Raw genomic sequence first — 20,046 nt, 5'->3', positions numbered from 1 at the left:
CCAGCTTGGGAGATTTTCTTCTCTCTCCGTCCGCCCCCCTGCCCAACAACCAACCCGGCTGCTCGCTGGCTCGCACTCTCCCTCTTAAAAACAAACAAACAAAAAAAACCCTGGAGACAGAATGCCTCATGGGACCTTGGGCCACATTTATCATCAAGTTTCTTTGGTAAGGATCAGTACTCAGAACGCAGTCCCATAAAACATGACAGGTACTCCGAACACAAACAGGAAGAAAGGACTAAGGTTTTGCTGGGTGGCCCTCAGAGCTCCAAGAAGCCAGTTTAGGCTATGTAAACTTCACTTCAGGCTATTTTGCATTGCTAGGGAAAGGCTGAGGGCCAGATTACCATGACTCTAAAATCCATTCTTCATCATTAAGTAGCTGGCATGCTAATCTCCAAATCTCTGACAGGCACAGGAGCGGTCTCCTCACCACTGTGACCACAGCAGGGGGCCACCTCCTCAAAGGTGGGGTGGTTACCTATCTCAGCTGAAAAGACGGCAGTTCCACTTTCTATTCTGCTCACTCCTAGAACTATGCAAATAGGCCAGAATAGCCAGGTCACAATACCAGAACACTGATCGCATGGGAAGGAGAGGAAAGGAAAAATGGTGAGTGAGACACCAGATGGGTTCTTTCCCCATTCAGGACTCAGCAGTGTTAGGGTTTCACTTGTCTGATCCTGAAGAGGAATCTAGCTCTGGAAGCTGAGCCCGTATCTTAAGCATAAGCACAGTGTATTCAATAAAACATTTTTTATTCTGTACAATATATACGTGTGTATTTAAATATATATGTATATATCTGTGTGTGTGGATGTATAGATGTGTGTGTGTGTGTGTGTGTACACACACACACACACACACACACACACATATATGCAGAGAAACCTGAACCAACAAATCCCTGAGTCCGGGGAACCCAGGACATTAACAAAGGGAAAGGAGGGAGTCCATGCCCTAAAAGAGTAGGAAATATGGCAACATCTTTCCCTTTCCTCCAGGTTCCCTGCAACAGAGGGAGGACTTACATGGGAGCAGGAAGTGGGGGAAAAGGGTGGCAGGATGAGGAGCTGTGGGTCAGGTCCCCAGTCACTCGTCTGGGAAAGTAAAACACTGATCCATTATTAAAACCAACAAATCACTGCAGAGGAGGGGACAAGACCGATTGACATGCAGCTGACCTTCGGTATGCCAAACCTGAGCTTGGCAGCCCCACGCCTGGGCCAGCACGACAAATAGCACCTGTGGGGCCTATGAGCAGAGAAATGGGAAATGGCCCTTGAGTGAAAAAGGGAAAGGAGACACAGCTGAGGAACAGACCTCATGTCTCAGCACAAGGTGGGAGCTCTGTCCCTGTGCCATTTCTTCAGACCCTAGGCCACCAGATGGCCAGGAGCAAATGTCTTTTGTCCACAGTCAAGTAGAGATGGGCAACTTACATGGCCTTGAGAAGAGGTATAGAAAAAGGAGTGCTTTCGAGGACCACCCCCAGTTGTTGAGACAATTCCTGAAGTGCAGGGACCACACCGGCGAATCATGCCCAGTCTCGACAGTGGGGCCAAGGTGGCGGTGGTCAGCTCCCTCCAGTAGACAGGCCATGGGGTTGCCAGGGTTGATGAGCCAACCAGGTGGGCACACAGCTGCTGAGCACTGCCCTGAATTCTCCTGTCTTCTCCCTCAGGACCGCCCCTCCCTGGCCACACCGAGCTTGGCACCTCTCCAGAAAGGTGGCAGGGAGCATGGGGCAGAGAGCACCGGTCTCTCCCTTGCCTATTAACACACAGAGCCGCCAACAGTGGGCAGCATGGCCAGAAGTCACCTTATGTATTGTAGGGACAGGAATGGAGCTGTGCCTGCCTGGAGGAGTTCAGAAGCCCATGTTGGCCTGGGCCTCTCCTGCTGCAATGGCTTGTACATCGGTGACATGGCCGATGCCCTTGGTGACACCCTCCCGGAACAGCAGCTTGGCGCCCACCTTCAGGTACTCTGGGTGTTTCAGGAAGCGGAAACGTACCACTGCCTTCTCCCCTGTCCGCAGCTTGTCCTGCAGCAGATACGCCGTCACTCGTCCTGGACAGTGCCTCCCATCCCATTCTCTGCCAGCCTTGGCTCTCCACCCTCAGGGGCCTATCAGCCTTCTACCCACCCAGAGTGGGGCTCTGTCCCCTTTGTGGGATCAGGGAGTTCTCTGTGAGTCTGGGCCAGGCCTCCTTCCTTTCTGGAGGCAGAAGAATTCTAACTTTTCCCTGGAAAAACGGCATGGCTGGGTCCCTCTCACCTTGGCATGGATCTTTTCCACCACTGCTGTCTGACGTACGTTGCCCACGTGTACTGTCACCTGGAAGCCTCGCCGGAACGTGGTGGCATGGAACAGGAGGACTATCTCTGCCTCGAACACTGAGCAGATGGTGGGATTCATCTCGGGGCTCACCATCACCATGCCCTGCGGAGGCACAGCCCCCAGACCAAGGGCAGACCTTGCATTAATCTCTCCCTCCCCCACCACCGTCACACCCTCTTCAGCTCCTGAACCTCTTCCTCTAGGACTTCAAACACAAAGACCTCAGAAGACAATATTCAAAACCCTCCACTTAGAACCCTTCCTTATCCCTCTAATCCTTCTTCTAATGCTTAGTATTTCTAGGCTCCTGGGCAACGATCCATATTTAAGTACTCTCAGTATTCCAAGCCTTTTTCATACAGTCTATGTAACCAGCTTCTTGGGCTAGAGACTATTTCCTTTGAGTTCCTCTGAAGCATCTTAGGTGCTTCTCATTCAAGCAGCCAGTCTCCCAGGCACTTCTCTTTGGGTTCCCTCTCCAACCCATCCTCCCACCTTACCTTGCGAAGAAGTGCACGGTCAAAGTCCCCGAGGGCCAACGTAGCAGCCTGACCAGCTCGCAGCACACGACAGGCAGAGCGGTTGCGCTGGATGCTGCACACTCTCAGCTCCAGGAAGCAGCCGTCGTCCGTGGGGCCCACCACCAGCTGGTCCCCCTCACGGCAAATCCCACTGCGGCCCAGAGGGCAGGTGGCATGGTGTCAGTTTAGCACCCCCCCCCCACAGCCTGCTTCTCTGCGAGGGTCACCCAGAACATTCTTTCCCTTCTAAGCGGACTCCCTCGGTTGGGGGAAGGGGGGGCAGGGGAGGAGGCCCCAGTTCAAGCTTCAGACTCTAATGGCTGATACCTGGAAAGGCCAGTAGTGACGGTGAGAGGTAGTTGCAGCTTTGACACTAAACACACCCTCTGCTTTGAAAAAAGTCTTAAGGGATCTCTCATTTCCCTATGTGGAAGTGATGTCAGGTGCATACAACTGAGGTTCAAGACCCACACTTCTCCCTCCGGAGCCTGGAGATTTCTAGTTAGCGGCAATACTATTTCTTCCCTCCTGAGTCAACAGACTAGCTTTCTCCAGCTCTTCTCATGGTGAAAGCCCAATCCGGAAACAAGCACGTCATTTAGATGGCTCTGTACAACTCCAAGGTCTCCTTAAGGCCATGATGGAGTGTATGGCTGTGTGAGGGCTGAAGGGGGTGGGGAGCAAGCAAAGCAACTCACCTGGAAAGTGTCCCTCCAACAACCGTCCCCACCTCTGGTACTGTGTAGATTTCATCCACCTGAAGCCAAAGAAAACGCTATCAACAGCCAGCCAAGTAGGGCTGGCAAGTCCAAAATCTCTAAACAGGCCCAGGCCTCGGTCAGAATTAGTCCCTCCCAGTTCTCCAACTCACTGCCCGTTTAGGCGGCCAATTACCTGGAATTCCGTCAGCTGCTGCATGAGTTCCTCCTGCTCTTTGCTGTTGGTGAGTGGTGGCAAGATATTCAGAAAGACTTTAAGCAGGTCCAGACTCTCTCCAGACACGCTGGAGAGCGTGAAGATAGGAGTGACGCTGTAGAGGGAGGCATGGAATGGACAGATGAGGAAGCTTCTAATAGGAAGCAGAGGCTAGAGCTCCCTGCATGCAACGGGGAGCTTCTGGGGCGGCGGCGGGGGGGACGGGCGGGGAGTGGGCAGGGGCACCTCTCTCCTATCTGCTGACCTTGTCAGGAGCTCTGAGTCCTTTCTCTGTGAGCCAGTCAAGGAATGTGGCTCACAAGGCTCATCCCGGAGCCCAAGGGAGACAGCGAATGCCTGGCATAGCACTTTGTCTCCTGGGTCCCAGGCACCAGCAATCCTCCAGGCTGGCTAGCACAAACTCCCTCCCACAATCCCAACCGGAAAAACCACAGAACTGAGCCAGAACTGGTCTTGTCCCGGGGTGGGACGCCACGCGGCAGCCTCCCCCATGGATCAGGGCTCTGGGGTGAGGAAGGCTTACTTGGGTGACTGGGCGAACTGCTGAGCTGCAGTGACAGCGTCATCCTCGGAGGTGACCAGCATGGGGACTTTGTGGCAGCCAGGCTGCTTGAGTACCCGCTCTAGCTGGCGTACTGTCCTCTCCACTGTGGTCTTGGCACACAGGTCCACCTTGCTGACCACGATGAAGAAGGGCACTTTCAGGGCCAAGGCCAGCCCCAGATGCTCCCTTGTGGTGCCAGCTGCCTCAGAGAAGGAAGGCGGGCAGCAGGAGAGGGGTGAGAACGTGGGAGGGCGCAGGGGGGGACAGGAGAGTTCGTCTGACCCCCAGACTCGAGGAGACTCAGGGTAGGAGAGTCAGCACCCCCCACCAGCCCCGTCCCTGCCCCGTACCAATCCCAGTGTTAGCACTGACGAGCAGCAGGGCGCAGTCGGGGCAGTAGGAGGTGAGGCCGAAGATGGTAGTGTGTAGGTACTTGTGGTGGCCTGCCAGGTCGATGAAGGTGATCATCTTGGAGCTGCTTTCACAGATCTCTTCTGCCGTCCGTGAGTCACTGTAATTCACCACCTGGCCCAGAGCCCAGGGCTCTCAGTGCCCCCTGTCAGCCTCCCCAACCCTTTAAGAGTCGCCAGGACCTAAACCAGTCACTGGGTGACCCTGCCTTCTACCCCTGAGCCCCATATCTGATTTAACTCAGCTGATTCCCCATTTCTTTTCTAAGGAGACAGAGCTTGTTCCCTGCCCTCAGGGTCTTCTTCTACACTACTCCAAAAAGTCTGCCCTTGGGCTCTGTCCTCGGGCTCCGTCCTTCACCACTACCATCCCATCCTCAGAGTCTGGCCCCACTGGGTCCCGCTGATTGCATGCACCTCTCCCTTGCTGTTAAAGCCCAGGATCTCGAAGCTGATGCTGGAGGTTCGGCCAGACTGAATCTCATGCAGGTGGCGGAAAAGGTTGAGCCGAGCCCGGCCCCGCCCATTGTCCAGCTCTCCCTGGGTCAGGACTCCAAGCAGAGTCGACTTCCCTGAGTCCACATTGCCCAGGACGGCCACACGGAGGTCTAGGAACTGTGGATGAATTGCGAGAGGTAAGGGCTCCGATCCCTTACATCTCTCCACGCACGGGTGGGTTAAGGGCAGTGACACTCCCTGGGAACCAAATAATGACCTGGACACCCCCAGGTTCTTGGGCCAGTGACCCTCCTGGGGAGCAAGGGTGTGAGAGGTAAGGGAAGGGTGTATGCTCACCTGTTGGTTGTCAGGGACTTTTCGTACCAGCACTTCGGTAATCTTCCGGGGCATGTCGCTGTCATAATCCACTTCCCGCTCCCGCAGAACAGTGATATCTGCCCCGACCCTGTCACAGCAAGGCCACGGCTGCCACATCTCACCTGTACTCCCCCGCCCCCCACCTTCCAACCTGGCTCTGGACCAAATGGCCTTCCCACACCTCCCAACACCCGACTTCGCTTCCTACCACCCTCCAGCCTATTCCACATCCTTTTAAACAAACAAATCTTAAATCAAGGAGTAAAAAAGCCTCGGTCCAATATGGAGGAAGCCAGAACACTAGCCCTCCCCACTTCAGCCCTTTGTCAAGAGCAGGCAGCAGAAGGGAAGTCCCTCGTTGGCCCCTCAGGCCCAAGGTGACTGGGTATTCACAGGTCTGCTCCAGTTAGGTAAAGAGAATGGGGATTGGGAAGCATACTTCTCTGCCATCCGGTGCAGGGTCTTGAGGGACGCCCGCATCTCCTCCTCAGCCAGCCCCACCAGCAGCCCATTGTCCTCTACCCCAATCTGGTAGACAGCCTCACCGCGGCCCTCCTGGAGCCGCCACTTCATCTGTGTCACCAGGTGCTCAAAGCGGTACTGGGATGGATTCACCAGCTTCAGCTTAGGACAGGTGAGGTGTCATAAGAAAATCAAGTCAGAGATGCTCCTCCTAAACCCACATGCTCCACCTGTCCTGCTGTAAGGACCAGGACCTTTCCTTCCCACTTAAAGCCCCTCATCCCTGGTCTCCTCAAACAGTGAGTCCCCCTCCAACAGAATGAGGTATAGAGCCTTTACCCTGAATCATATCCCTAAATTGCTATACATCATGGGGTTGGAAGGATCTCAGAAAAAATCACCCCGTACCAGCAAGGACAACCTGCCCCTCCCCAGCCTAAGACTCACTTTATATTCGATGTTTCCATCTTCAGCCTGAAAAGAAACAGAAAGCAGTTTTGACACACTGTCCTGACCAACTTCTACTTCCCTGATTCCTGCTGGGGCCCAGGCAGCTACCTTGAGAGAGCAGGAACCTCAGTGGCACCTGCTTAGACACAAACCCTCTACTCATTCCCAATGGACCTCTCTGAAGGCCTCTAAGAATATAGTGAGTCACCCGTGTAAGCCAGAAACAAAAATCTAGTCCCTCCTGTCTTTGATTACTGGTGGTATACTCTTCCTAGATGCAAGATCACCGCTTCCTTCTCCCTGGGGCCTCAAACTGTTGCCCCCAGAGGTCCAGATTTCCTCTGTGTTCGGGTTGCTGAGGTCATTCTTTGCCACTGGTCTGGGAGACACCATTTCTTTCCGGCCCACCCCTCTTAGCTGATGTCACCAAGAGTAAGAGGCTGCAAGAGGTTCTGGACCAGGGCCAAAGGGTGAACTCAGCGCTGGTCACTATAAGCCTGATGAGAGACTAGCCCAGGTAAAATGAGGGGCAGGGCTCCAAAGTTGGGGCTGAGATGAAGAGAAGAAACCAGATTCACATGCCTCAGTTGAGGTGAAATCCTGAATCCACCCACACAACCTCCTCTATATCTTCCCTCTATCAGGTGACCCACAACAGAAGCAACCTGTTGCCTGAGCCTTCCCCTCTAGGGTGCAACAGGATAAGAGATTTGCTTGTTCTGCCTGTCCTGCATTTTGGCACTCCTCCTCCCTGGCCATTTTTCTTTTTTCCTTCCTGTCATCATTCCATCTCTTCAAGGCCCTCTGACTTCCAGGCTCTAACAGATCTTCACCCACAATCTCTACCCCATGGAGTAAAAGGGAGATCTTTTCCCATTAACAAAGACCTTCCTTTTTATCGTGTTGCTAAAGGTGAAGAATTAGGATGGGTGGCTTCAGAAAAGTGGTACAAGGATGACGGTCTAGGCCAATGGTTCTCAAAGTGTGATCCCAGGACCAGTAGCATTAGCACTGCCTGGGAACTTGTAAGAAATGCAGAGTATCAGGCCCACCTCTGACCTACTGAATCAGAAACTCCAGGGGTGAGGCAGCAATCCAGGTGATTCTGATACATGCTAAGGGTTTGATAACCACTGGCTTAGGCTCTTCCCCCTCGGTCCTCCTTTCCTAAGAGGGACAAAACAGCAGTTATTCTCTGCCTTAGGGATAAATGGGGCAGGAAGCCATCCCCACTTCCTCATAGGACAAAGGGCAAGAGGACTTAAGCCTGACTGTTATCTGTTTTTATGTGTGTGTATATGTGTACTCAGGGACCGAGGCAGAACATATTGCTCTTTTCCCCAGTACTCCCCTCCTCCCCTGTGGAACAAGTTTAGAAAACTGCTGCCTTCTCATCCCAGGATGCAGTCTCCCTTCTATTGCAGAAGGATGAAGCCACGGCATTCTACTTTGCTCTCTCCAAGGGGATGAGAGTGGGATACCCTTTCGCCACTTCTCCTCCTGGGGTTACTGGTTCAGAATGGGGGGGAAATCCTCCCTCCCCAATCTTCCTCCCTGGGGTCCTGACACCAGAAGGAAAGTCCTCCCAGGGGTCCTGGGACCGGAAGGGAGGGTTGTCCTCTTCCCCCCAGTGTTCTGACACCGGAAGGGGGTATCAATTCCCTCTGCCCCGCCTCCCTGGAGTCCCGGGACCGGAAAGAGTGGTTTCTTCTCCTCACCCGCCACTTCTCATGGGGCTCACCTCGGGGGGCAAGTACGGAGGGTTGTTGGCTTTGCCCCCTCTGTTCCTTCCGTTCTTCTTTTTCCCCTTTGGGCCCCCGCAGCCGCTGCTGCCGCCGGCCCCCCTAGCCTTAAGGGTTCCGCCCACGGCCGGGCCCCCTCCGGGCCGGCAGCAGCCGCCGAACAGCTCCGATACCCGCGAGTCCATCCGCCGCTGCCACCAGCCCCCCGCCCGGCCCCTCCCCCCCACCGCCACCGCCGCTGCCGCCGCCGCCGCCGCCGCCGCCCCTACTGCCACCGCCGCGTCCGGCCAGCCAGAGGAGAGCGGGGTGGGGCCCTGCGCAGGCCACGCCCCCGCCCTTCTCTGGCCCGGGGTCGCGTCAGAAACAGCCGCGGGGCACCACGGGAGATAGAGTCCTCAAGCCTGGGACCTCCCCTAAATGAGCTGCCCCATGCCCTACAATTCCCAGGAGGCATTGCAGCTCAAGGGGCCGCGGCGTGGCTTCGGGGCGTAGGCAAGGAGTGCGCCTTTGAGCGCAAAGGCCTAGGGGAGCTGTAGTCTGACTCCCAATCTCCTTGCTCTGAGCCGGTCTTTTCCTAGGGCCTCCTTGCGGGAGAAGTTTAGGGACCCGCGGCCTGGGGTGGGGCAGTCACCCGAGGCGGAGAGCTTACATCAGAATCAAGCTTTGTGGGCGCTCCTTGGTTTGGCCCCTTAGCGAGATCCCAGACAACAGGTTTTGGACTTGGAGAGCTGCAAAGTTCAGGGCGACTGGTCCCTCCAGCCGGCTGGCTCCGCCCCTCCCTCAGTTTCTTCCCCGACAGCTGGCGTGCCGTCGGGGTGAGTCAGGGCGAATGCCAGGGCGGAGGCAGATGGTGGTTAGCCTAATTACGGCTGTTATTGTTGCCATGATTATGCCACCTTTACCCAGTAGTCACTACTTTATTACCAGGCTGGTACCCTCCGGGGGCTGGTTTTAGCAACCCGAGACACCGCGGTGCCACCGACACGAGGGCCGAACCTATAAACCAGCCTTGCAGCCCGAGGGCTACAAGGATGCCCGTAGCGAGTATTACCCCTCCCCTTTGTTTTGAAGCCGAACCAATCCCGGCACAGCGAGTGTAGTTTTAAAATAGCCAGGCCGGTAGGAGGCGCCTGGCCCCTACTTGGGGCGGGGCCGGGGCTCGGGTTACGTCAGCCACTGCTAGGGCTGTGGCTGGGGAAGTGGCCGGCAATAGAAACTTGGCCAAGGGCCCAGGGGATTACTGACTTTTGACTTTCTCGCCAAGCCGCCTCTCTTGCTTTTTAGGGCTCTTGCAGTCGGCAAAGAATAAACACTCAGCGACAGAAAACCAGTGCACAAGACACTGGAAAGGCAGAGTGGAGAAGCAGTTAGTGTTGCAGGGCTGGGAGTCAGGACGCCAGGGTTCGATTCCTAGCCCCATGGCTGTCTCATGATTCACCACTCACCCTATGTCCACTTCCCCTCTTTCGCAAACATCGAGATGCCCTCATACAGCCAAGAAATAAAACGACCCTTCCCTCCAGGTCTCAGTTTTCTTCCAAAAACTAGAAGCAGCAACAGTGACTTACCTCTGGTGATCCTTTCAGGGGTTCAGACCTGGTGGAGTCCATGGCTTCCCCTCAAGACTACAAGGAGCGGGGTGGGTTACTTATCATTCAGTTGCTCTCCACAAGGCATAACTACCCAAAGCCGTGGAAGCAGAAGGACCAAAATCTGCAAAAGGGCCCAGCAGATCCAGACAATTTTGCGGTCTTCAGTGGTTGAAAGCACACGTGACTTCTCTCTTTTCCACCCTATTCAGCGAAAGGAACGTAATGCTGCAGAGGTCAACTCCAGCCAGGGGCACGACCCAGCCAGGAAAACTGCTACTTAGAGGCTGAGACTGAGGAACTCAGTAAGAGATCTCAAGAAGGATGGAAGTTGGAAAGGAGAGCCAAGACTATTCCCCCAACATTCTCACCACCACCAACTCTGTGTTCCCTTGATAACCAGGGCCTGCTGCACTTGCCTGATAACACTCATCCTCTCATCTCCCTGTGTCTTTCAGTCACCCAACATATGCAATTTTACTTCGGTCCCAATCCTCTTGTCTCCTAAGTGGAGAATTTCTTCTGAGATGGGAGGGGATAACCTATTCTGATATCCCATTCTCGAACAACCTAGCTTACCACAGACAGGAGTGAAGGCTGGCAGAGGAGTAGACTAAACAGGGATGACTGTCTAGGAGGAGATCAGGGTCCTGGGAGATGGAAGGTAGATGTGTTTGGTTTCCTGGAGGAGTTGCTTACGAGGTGTTTGACTATGGGATTACACACACACACACACACACACACACACATACACACACAGACACACACACACAATTTTTCCTGGTATATAGTTAGTCATTCATTCTTTGCATAGAGTACCTTTAGATAAGTTTTAAATTCAGGGACACGTGGGTGGCTCGGTTAAGCGTCTGCCTTCGGTTTGGGTCATGATCTCAGGGTCCTGGGATCGAGTCCCGAGTTGGGCTTCTTGCTCAGCAGGGAGCCTGCTTCTCCCTCTGCCTGCCAATCCCCCTGCCTGCCACACCACCTGCTTGTTCTCTCTCTCTCTCTGACAAATAAATAATGAAATAAAAAAATAAAAAAATTTAAAAATAAATTCAAAGTAGCAATCTTTCCATTTATACTTTCTTGGTTTTGTGTCATGCCTAGGGTAACCCCACTGCTAGATTATGAATTATTCCCCAGCATTTTCTTCAAGGAGTTTGGAGGTTTATTTTTATGTTTAGATCTTTAATCCATTTTATTATTTTTTTAAATTTATTTATTTAAGAGAGAGAGCACAAAAGGGGGGAGGGTCAGGGGCACCTGGGTGGCTCAGTCATTTAGTGTCTGCCTTCGGCTCCGGTCATGATCCCAGGGTCCTGGGATCGAGCCCCACATCGGGCTCCCTGCTTGGCGGGAAGCCTGCTTCTCCCTCTCCCACTCCCCCTGCTTGTGTTCCCTCTCTCACTGTGTCTCTCTCTGTCAAATAAATAAATACAGTCTTTAAAAAAAGGGGGGGGGAGGGTCAGAGGGAGAAGCAGACTCCCTGCCGAGCAGGGAGCCTGACGCAGGACTCGATCCTGGGACTCCAGGATCATGACCCCAGCTGAAGGCAGTCGCTTAATGAACTGAGCCACCCAGGTGACCCACTCCATTTTATTTTTTAAAAGATTTTACTTATTTATTTGAGAAAGAGAGTGAGATAGAGTGAGCACAAGTGGAGGGGAGGCACAAAGGGAGAGGGAGAAGCAGGCTCCCTGCTGAGCAGAGAGCCTGACTCAGGGCTTGACCCCAGGATCCTGGGATCAGGACCTGAGCCAAAGGCAGACACTTAACCGACTGAACCACCCAGGCACCCCTTCAATCCATTTTCAAAAAAGATTTATTTGGGGCACCTGAGTGGCTCAGTTGTTAGGCGTCTGCCTTCGGCTCAGGTCCTGATCCCAGGGTCCTGGGCTCCCTGCTCAGCGGGAAGCCTGCTTCTCCCTTTCCCACTCCCCCTGTTTGTGGTCCCTTTCTTGCAGTCTCTCTCTGTCAAATAAATAAATAAATAAAATCTTTAAAAAAAAGATTTGTTTATTCACTTTAGAGAGAGAGAGAGGGAGCATGAACAAGAGCGGGGGGAGGGGCAGAGGGAGAGAGAGAATCCTGAAGCCGACTCCTTGCTGAGCCTGGGGCCAGACACAGGGCTCCATCCCAGGACCCTGAGATCATGACCTGAGCCAAAACTGAGAAGCAGCCACTTAACCGACTGCGCCACCCAGGTGCCCCTAGATCTTCAATTCATTTGGAATTTATCTTTATGTAAGATGTGCGGTAGGAACTAATTTGATGTTTTTTATTTTAAATGCATAAGGAGCTGTCTCAAGTTACTTGCTTTGAAAGTCACCCTCATCATATACTGAGATCTACATATACATGGATCTGTTTCTGGACTCTCTCCTATTTCATTATTTGCTCATTCCTGAACCAACACCACAGTATTTTAGTCATTGTACTTTTACAGTATGTTTGGTCTCTGCTCCCTACCTCCTGAGACACACCCCTCTTGGCCTCCATGACCTGACACTTGTCTATTCTTCTTTATACCTCTCTAGGTACTCCTCAGTACCTAGGCTCTTTCTGTATTCATCCCCTAAACATTAGTGTCTTTAGGATCCCAGCTCATCCTCATTCTACGTGCCCTCCCTGGCTGATCTTATACACTCCTACACCAATGACTCTCAAACACATTTCTATTCCTAATGGTGTTCCTAAATACCTCTTCACTGTCCAGTGGAACAGCAAACTCAACCTGTCAAAAACTGAATTCATCTTTTTTCCATACCCACACACCAATAAACCTGGTCTTCCTGTAGTGTTCCCTCCTTCATTGAATGGCACAACTGGCCATCTAGTTGCTAAACTCAAAAAACCTGCTTGTCTTCTTGGTAGTCTTTATCCCTTTTCCTCTTCCTGGGATCAACCACCAAGTCATGCTCATTGGACCTTCTAAATATCTCTAGGGTTCACCAATTTCTTTCCACCCCACCGTGACTACCAGAGTTCAGGTCTCTTTCACCAATACACTTGGAAAACTGCAGCTCTAATTGGTAATCCCTGCCTCCTCTCTCATCCTCCTTGTAATGTAATCTCTACACTGCAGCCAGTGTAGAGATTAAATTTATAAATTTAATCATGTCACTCCCCTACTGATAGCTTTCAAAGCTTGCCCATCCCCCTACGGGAATCAAGTTCAAACTTTTTAACACGGCTTGTAAAGCTTTACCATGATCTGGATCCTGTTTGTCTGCCACAGCCTTAACTCTTTATAATTTGAACTCTTTTCTTTCTTTTTTTAAAAAATTTTTATTTATTTAGAGAGAGAGCGTGAGTGGGTGAGGAGCAGGGGGAGAGGGAGAGAGAGAATCTCAAGCAGACTCTGGCACTGAGCGCAGAGCCCCTTGCAGACTTAATGTCCTGACCCTGAGATCATGACCTGAGCCCAAAACAAGAGTCCCTCACTCAACCGACTGAGCCACCCAGGCACCCTTGAACTCTTTTCATTCCTTGAATGGAGGATGCTCTTGTCTCTCAAGGTCTCCAGGATACCTAAGCCCTCCTCTTTACTTTTACTCATCCTATAGGTCACAGTTTCCTGGGCACATTTCCTCTGGGATCACCCCTTGCTTCCACACCCTCTAGCTTAGGTGGCCGGTTCTTCTATCCACAGCCCGTGCACACCCCACGGTATATAATTCATCACATGGTATCGTATTTCTAGGCAGCAAACCCCTTAGGACAGCAACTGCCTTCTGCTTGTTTGCCAGAGGCTCCAGCACCTAGGACAGGGCCTGGCACGAAGTAGGTGCACAGTGAAGAGGGAACGCAGGAGAGAATGGGTGCGTGAGGGCGAGTGTCCTCTGGAAGGCAGACCTCAGTGGCTGAGAGAGCGTGGGGTCCCTGTGGGGGAAGGGCTCGGCGGAACCCGTGCAGGAGTGTTCGGAGGGAGCACCCGGCTCAAATCCCAACCCTGCCCAGCTTCCACCACTGCGGCGGCGCCGCGCTCCCATTCGTCCCAGTCGAGCCGGAAGTGGAGGCAAGGGCTTCCCATGATACCCCGCGAGGCGCCTATTCAAACTGCACGGAGAAGCCGGAGGAGGTCGTGATGGCGGCTCCGGAGCCGGAAGTGCTGTGCCGGGCTGCAGTACCTGGTAAGGCCTGGGCTCCGGAGGTCGGGGAGACTTGGGGACCTGTTTCTTCCCTACCTCCGCTATCCAGTCTTTTAGCTCATGACCCTTTCTCTGGCCCGTCTTCCTTGCCCCCATTTGCCGGCATCGCTCCTGGCTCCCCCTCGGCTCCAGGGACTCCATCGCCCCCTCGGTCCTGGATCCCATTGGTTCGTCCCCACTCTGTCTTCCTCTCCGCGGCGTTCTGGATCCCGCTTGATTACACTTAGTGTAAACGAATTTCCCCGGGTTAGGGCCTCCACTTTCTGAGCGGAGCCCTAGTCACGGCGTCCGAAGTTCTCCCTCCCCCATTCCCATCCCGCCGTCACTTAAATCATCTTAGGCGACTGGGGTCTGGAATCTCCCCGCCACCACCCTCAAGGAGTTTGCGGAGGGAATGTGTCGGGCTGTCCCCTCCCCAGTACAAGGGAATGAGGAGACTGACTGGCTTTAAAATTTTTTGTCTCTCTCTTGTCCCTCTGCGCACTTACTAGATTTGGAATGGTATGAGAAGTCAGAGGAAACCCACGCCCCCCAGATAGAACTACTTGAGACTACCTCTACTCAAGAACCTCCCAACCTTTCGGAGCCCTTTCGCCCCAGAGACTGCATGGTGCCAGTGGTGTTTCCCGGGCCTGTGAGCCAGGAAGGCTGCTGTCGGTTTACTTGTGAACTTCTAAAGCATATCATGTACCAGCGCCAACAACTGCCTCTGCCCTATGAACAGCTTAAGCACTTCTACCGAAAACCTTCTACCCAGGTAAGGCACAGGCTTTGGGAGAAAGCTGGTGGGGAGACTGTGACTGTACACGGTAGGCAGGTGAAAAGGGGTTCTGAGGAATCTTCAGGCCCTGTCAGCCTCAACAGCTGTAAGGAATGTGTTTCAGCCGCATGGCTTTAGTTTCTCCCTACCCTAGTCTTTGATAGTCTAACCCTCCAGCATTTTCTCATTTTCTTTTTCTGAAACCGCTATTGTGTTGCATTTGGACTTGATGAACTGACCTTTTAATTTTAATGTCTTTTCTCCCCAGATGTTCAGCCCTTTGTCTTTTTTTTTAAATTTTTTTTAAAGATTTTATTTATTTGATAGAGCACAAGCAGGGGGAGTGGCAGGCAGAGGGAGAAACAGGCCTCCCGCTGAGCAGGGAGCCCTGTGCAGGGCTTGATCCCAGGACCCTGGAATCATGACCTGAGCCCAAGGGAGACGCTTAACTGACTGAGCCACCCAGGCACCCCCCATCTTTATTTTTATGTTTTACTTACTAGGGGACTTCCTTGACTTTATATTCTAACACTTCTATAGTTTCCTTTGGCAATCATAGTCTTTTTTTTTTTTTTAAGATTTTTTATTTATGGGGTGCCTGGGTGGCTCAGTCATTAAGCGTCTGCCTTTGGCTTGGGTTGTGATCCCAGGGTCCTATCAGCCCCGCATCGGGCTCCCTGCTCAGCGGGGGCCTGCTCCTCCCTCTCCCACTCCCCCTGCTTGTGTTCCTGCTCTCCCTGTCTCTCTTTGTCAAATAAGTAAATAAAATCTTCAAAAAAAAAAATTATTATTTGAGACAGAGAATGAGTCAGGGAGGGGGAGGGGCAGAGGGAGAAGCAGACCCCCGCTGAGCAGGGATCCTGACATGGGGCTCAGTCCCAGAACCCTGGGATCCTGACCTGAGCCAAAGGCAGACACTTAACTGAGTCACCCAGGCGTCCCTGTGATCATAGTCTTAAGAGCTCTTTCTTATTTTTTCCATGTTTCTTTTTTATACCATCCTGTTGTTTCATGTCTATATGATCTTCTCTTACTTGAGGATATTAATTATTGTATTTTTGAAGTTTTACTCTGTTCTTTTTCAGTTTCTCAGTTTTTTCTGGATTCCTTTTCCTATTTGTTTTGGTCTCTGACTTTCATGTTAGAGGCTTTTATTCTGTGTCTGATGAATATTTAAGAATAAACTAATGAAAGCTCTGTGTGTATGGCTGGGCCTTGTGAGCTGTAGACTTCACTCTGAGGATATTGGGTAGGAACCTAGTGGTCTCTTTGGAGGACTCCCGAAACATCAGTATGGAAAGTCTTCTCTCTGGAGAAGACTGGGTGGAGGAAATTGGGAGATGATCTAAGGGTCCTCACATGGGTTTTCACTCAGTTCCTCTCTGTTCATTCTTCTGTGGTACTTAAATTGTCAATTCCTGAGCCCTTCTGGGGTTCTGCAGTGTGAATTGGTTTGCTTTTCAAGGGGGGTTCCCTCTTTTAGCACTTGGTATTCAGCTCCCTTGAATTCTTCCATCTGCCTTCTGTTTTCCAAAAATTGTGGTTACCTTTGTCTGCTTCCCAGTTCTCTTTGCCCTTAGGAGTTCCCTTTCTTTCTCCCCTCTCTCCCTTCCTTTTTATCTCATTTAGTAGTATTTTAGATGGGACCACAAGTAAGCATGTGTTTAATTTTCCACATTTAACTGGAAGACCAACTCCAAAATCACCTTTATTAAGCCAGATTATCCTCATTTCCTGTTGTCACTCATGGCACAGCAAAGTTTGCCACCTGCCATGCCACCAAATCTCCTTGACTATTTTAGTTGCTTATTTCTGGATGCCCTCCTGCTTCAGAGTACCGTCTTAGCTGTTCTGAGCATGGGAAAAGTATGGTTTTGTACAAAGAATGCATTTTCCTTTTTAAATATATTGCCCTCTGATAAAAACCCAGTGTCATGGCCATGGAAACCCAGTCCCAGAAGTATACTGCATCCCAGCAGGGTTCTTCAAAGGGCATTAGCCTCCGCCATCTCGTCCTTCCCTTTCACCGGTCTTTGTCCTCACAGGCTGAGGATGCGATGAAGAAGAAAGCTCGGGCCACCGCTGAGGTGAGCAGCAGGAAATGTCAACAAGCCCTGGCAGAACTGGAGAGTGTCCTCAGCCACCTAGAGGGTTTCTTTGCTCGGACATTAGTACCCCGCGTGCTTATCCTCCTTGGTGGCAGTGCCTTAAGTCCCAAGGAGTTCTACGAGCTTGACTTGTCCCGCTTGGCCCCCAACAACATGGACCAGAGCCTGAGCACAGCAGCTTGTTTGCGCCGTCTATTCCGAGCCATTTTCATGGCTGATGCCTTCAGTGAGCTCCAGGCTCCTCCGCTCATGGGCACCATTGTCATGGCACAGGGGCACCGGGACTGTGGAGAAGATTGGTTTCGACCCAAGCTCAACTACCGAGTGCCCACCCGGGGCCACAAACTGACTGTGACCCTGTCCTGTGGCAGACCCTCTATCCCAGCCACGGCCTGGGAGGATTACATTTGGTTCCAGGCACCAGTGACACTTAAAGGCTTCCATGAGTGAATGGGGGTGCTTCTTCATTGTGAACACAATGGCTTAAATGATCTTTGCCCCTGTGGCATCAAGTCACCCATCTCTTGCTTGGAGATAGAGTTGCTTCCTGGTGAGAGGAATGTTCTGTCCTTCCAGCTGCCTGCCTCCCCTCCTCAGACTTCCTGGTGGGCTGGTTTTGTGGCTGTGGCTGTCATAATTATCACTGAACACATCTCTTTGAATCAAAGGTTGGTTTTCCCAGAAGGTGCTGGGTCAGGCATTTCTGCTTGGGTTGGAAAGCAAATGTGGGCCCATAGACAGACACTCTTATGGAAGTGGCCCTATTACGCTTTTTGCTGTGGCCTTTCAGAATTTTTACTGGGGACATAATGAAGTTAGATACAAAAAAATGAATGGATTTGCATTAAATTATCCTGTAACTCTTGGCTTCAAGATTTCCAGGGTTAAGACTAGAGTATTTTGTCTTTCTCCTTGGCCTCTTATGCTTCAGGGCTTCTAGGATTTTTTTTTTTTTTTTACTGATGGTTCTTTCTCTTCATCAGCCCTAGGCCCATTTGGGAAGTGAAGGGACTTGGCCAAAGTTCTGTAACACTCTGATGTCAGAGTTGGGACTAGAGTCCTCATCAGCTACCTGCTAGCTTGACCTCCTTTCCTTGCCACATAGGGGTTTTTGTGATCATTACGGTATGTGTGCCAAAGGTCACACAGGAAAAGGGGCTGAGAGATTGGGCTGAGAAAGGAAAACTGAGAGGGCCTTTGCAAAGCTGCAAACCTGCGGGAACAGCTCCTGAGGCCAGCTGCCCCTTCGGGGGTTTTGCCTAGCCTGTCTGCATTGCCGTCGTCTGGTGGCCGCGGGCAGTCCCTGTTGGTCACACTGTCCTTAGGCACACCGCACTCTCCCACCTGCGGCACTTCCCCTCAGCTGCGCCTCTGACTTGGCCGCCTGATCCTTGCTCTTCTCTCTGGCTTGTTGCCATCCTGACTGCTAAGCATTGATGCTCTTTGTCCCTGAGAACACCTGCTTATTTCTTGGAAACAAGTTGAAGACAGAGTCCTTACCCTGCTGGTGTTGGAGATCGGCAGGTTTGTGTGTGTGTGTAAATGGGGACAGTATAAATATGTACTATTTTTTATGTTTTAAGAAGAATGTTTTAAGAAAACATAAAACATGTTTAAATTTTACACTGCGTTTTAAGCACTTTACATACATTATCTTATGTAACAACCTTCCACAGTATGTGTTGTTCCCATCTTACAGATGAGGGTTGGGAAATAGAATAACTTGCCTATGTGGTGAAACCTGGATTCTGACCCAGTCCACCCGGCTCCAGAGGCTGAGTACTGTACATTGTGCTGTATGGCCTGTGTGGTTTTCCTCTGAAATAAGCAGGCTCACTCTGCCAAAGGTGGTAGCATTGGAAAGCTGCAGGACTCCCTTCTCTGGCTTCAGACCATGGTTCCTGAGAAGGAAGCTGCCGGTAATCTGGAATCAGTGAGGACAAAAGGTTTGGGTGATTTTTGGCACTGTGACCACTTGAAGCATATTCCAGCAGTTAGAATTTCAGCTGGTTTTTGGTCTGAGGATACTGCGTTACAAAAGAGGAACTGGGCCATATCCTACTTGGGAATGGACAGAGTGAGGGCTCTACGCGGAGGAAGAGTTTTGGACAAAGGAGTTACAGATTGTTTTGAGATGGAAAACACCTTAGGCCAAGTCAGCTCCCTCAAATTGTAAAAGCCTTCATAAGCAATGCCCAGATAATCAAAACAAAGTAATTATCTGGGTAATTTAGACACTTATTTCTCTCTTGGCTTGGCACGGGGGACCACGTCATTCTGATTGCGTGAGTCCTCTCCAAAGGAATCCGGAAATGAAAAGGTCAGTTAATATTAAGGACAGGCTGTTGGGCTCCCTGCTCAGCAGGGAGTCTGCTTCTCTCTCCCTCTCCCCCCCTGCTCATGCCCTCTCTCTGTTTCTCTCTCTCCCTCTCTCAAATAAATAAAATCTTAAAAAAAATCAACACATCCCATCTCTTTCCTTGACAACAGGCTTGCTGAGGCATCTGTTCACATGTGTGACCTTGGCTGGGGACTCCGGAGGTGGATGTGAAGTAGTCTCTAAACCAGGGAGTGAAGACCCCCAGCTGCAGTAGGGTTCTGGCCTTTTCTATGTTGCTACCATTTGGGCCTAAAAGCAACAGTTGTGGGGCCCGAGGTAGCTAAATGTAGGTGGCAGGTGATGTCATCCTTTTTCTACTTCTCTTCACACCCTGCTCCCCCAAGGTGTGGGCCTTGCCCCAGTGCCGTGTTCTCCATTTGTCACTTGGGTGGAATAGTCCTATGGAAGGGGTGAATAGAGACATCTCATGAAGACTGAGGAGAATGGAACGATGGACCCCCCCTCTCTGTAGGACCTGGCTTGGGGTGGGGGTTAATTGTCTTAGATTCCTAGACTCTTAGAGCCAAGATCTCAAATTCTTTTCTTCACACAATTCTGAGGCCAAGAAGGGACACAACCGGAGTGAAATAATACAGTTAAAGTTACTGTTGTGTTATTTTTCTTCCCAAGCCCTCATTGCATATACGGTGAGGACTCAAATTATTCAACTGTTGGAAAGGCTTTTCAGAAAAGGCAAAAATATCCATGGAACTGGGGACCTTCAATCCCACACGGTAGGCTACCTATGTTAGGGGAAACCACGCCGTTACCGTGACAGCAGAACACGTGCGGTCCCCAACGCGAGAAGGACCGAGGACAGGAGCCCGCGT

General features: G+C 51.7%; 2 protein-coding genes across 6 annotated transcripts; one reads left to right on the top strand and one right to left on the bottom strand.

The window, feature by feature from the left end:
• Positions 1-780: 780 nt before the first annotated feature.
• On the bottom strand, positions 781-8,443 carry GTPBP2 (GTP binding protein 2). Of its 5 annotated transcripts, XM_027601003.2 has the most exons (13): positions 8,225-8,358; positions 7,547-7,650; positions 6,481-6,507; positions 6,011-6,195; positions 5,551-5,659; positions 5,173-5,370; positions 4,696-4,870; positions 4,325-4,544; positions 3,760-3,895; positions 3,564-3,622; positions 2,845-3,016; positions 2,282-2,446; positions 789-2,047 (listed from the first exon to the last, which is right to left on the bottom strand). In XM_027601003.2, the coding sequence occupies exons 2-13, from the start codon at positions 7,595-7,597 to the stop codon at positions 1,871-1,873; spliced, it is 1,674 nt and encodes a 557-aa protein (XP_027456804.1). In that variant the 5' UTR covers positions 7,598-7,650; positions 8,225-8,358; the 3' UTR covers positions 789-1,870. The 5 variants fall into 5 exon arrangements, with proteins under 5 accessions (XP_027456805.1, XP_027456803.1, XP_027456802.1 ...); XM_027601002.2 differs by lacking the exon at positions 7,547-7,650 and having other exon boundaries at positions 783-1,773; positions 8,225-8,443; XM_027601001.2 differs by lacking the exon at positions 7,547-7,650 and having other exon boundaries at positions 786-2,047; positions 8,225-8,443.
• Positions 8,444-13,835: 5,392 nt separating this feature from the next.
• LOC113926492 (MAD2L1 binding protein) lies at positions 13,836-17,286 on the top strand. Its single transcript, XM_027601450.1, has 3 exons — positions 13,836-13,950; positions 14,460-14,725; positions 16,774-17,286. The coding sequence occupies exons 1-3, from the start codon at positions 13,905-13,907 to the stop codon at positions 17,284-17,286; spliced, it is 825 nt and encodes a 274-aa protein (XP_027457251.1). The 5' UTR covers positions 13,836-13,904.
• Positions 17,287-20,046: the final 2,760 nt, after the last annotated feature.

Source organism: Zalophus californianus, chromosome 7 (assembly GCF_009762305.2).
Source record: "Zalophus californianus isolate mZalCal1 chromosome 7, mZalCal1.pri.v2, whole genome shotgun sequence".
Lineage (NCBI taxonomy): Eukaryota > Metazoa > Chordata > Mammalia > Carnivora > Otariidae > Zalophus > Zalophus californianus.
This window is presented reverse-complemented; position numbering and strand designations above follow the sequence as displayed.

What these genes read in the sequence shown, in the direction of transcription:
- GTPBP2 (XM_027601001.2), bottom strand. Translation starts at nt 8,410, where the DNA reads ATGGACTCGCGGGTATCGGAGCTGTTCGGCGGCTGCTGCCGGCCCGGA. An exon ending in ATGGAAACATCGAATATAAA is followed by an intron (nt 6,196 to 6,480) that starts GTGAGTCTTAGG and finishes ACCTGTCCTAAG; the next exon opens with CTGAAGCTGGTGAATCCATC. An exon ending in AAGTCCCTGACAACCAACAG is followed by an intron (nt 5,371 to 5,550) that starts GTGAGCATACAC and finishes ATTCATCCACAG; the next exon opens with TTCCTAGACCTCCGTGTGGC.
- LOC113926492 (XM_027601450.1), top strand. Translation starts at nt 13,905, where the DNA reads ATGGCGGCTCCGGAGCCGGAAGTGCTGTGCCGGGCTGCAGTACCTG. An exon ending in GTGCCGGGCTGCAGTACCTG is followed by an intron (nt 13,951 to 14,459) that starts GTAAGGCCTGGG and finishes CGCACTTACTAG; the next exon opens with ATTTGGAATGGTATGAGAAG. An exon ending in ACCGAAAACCTTCTACCCAG is followed by an intron (nt 14,726 to 16,773) that starts GTAAGGCACAGG and finishes TTGTCCTCACAG; the next exon opens with GCTGAGGATGCGATGAAGAA.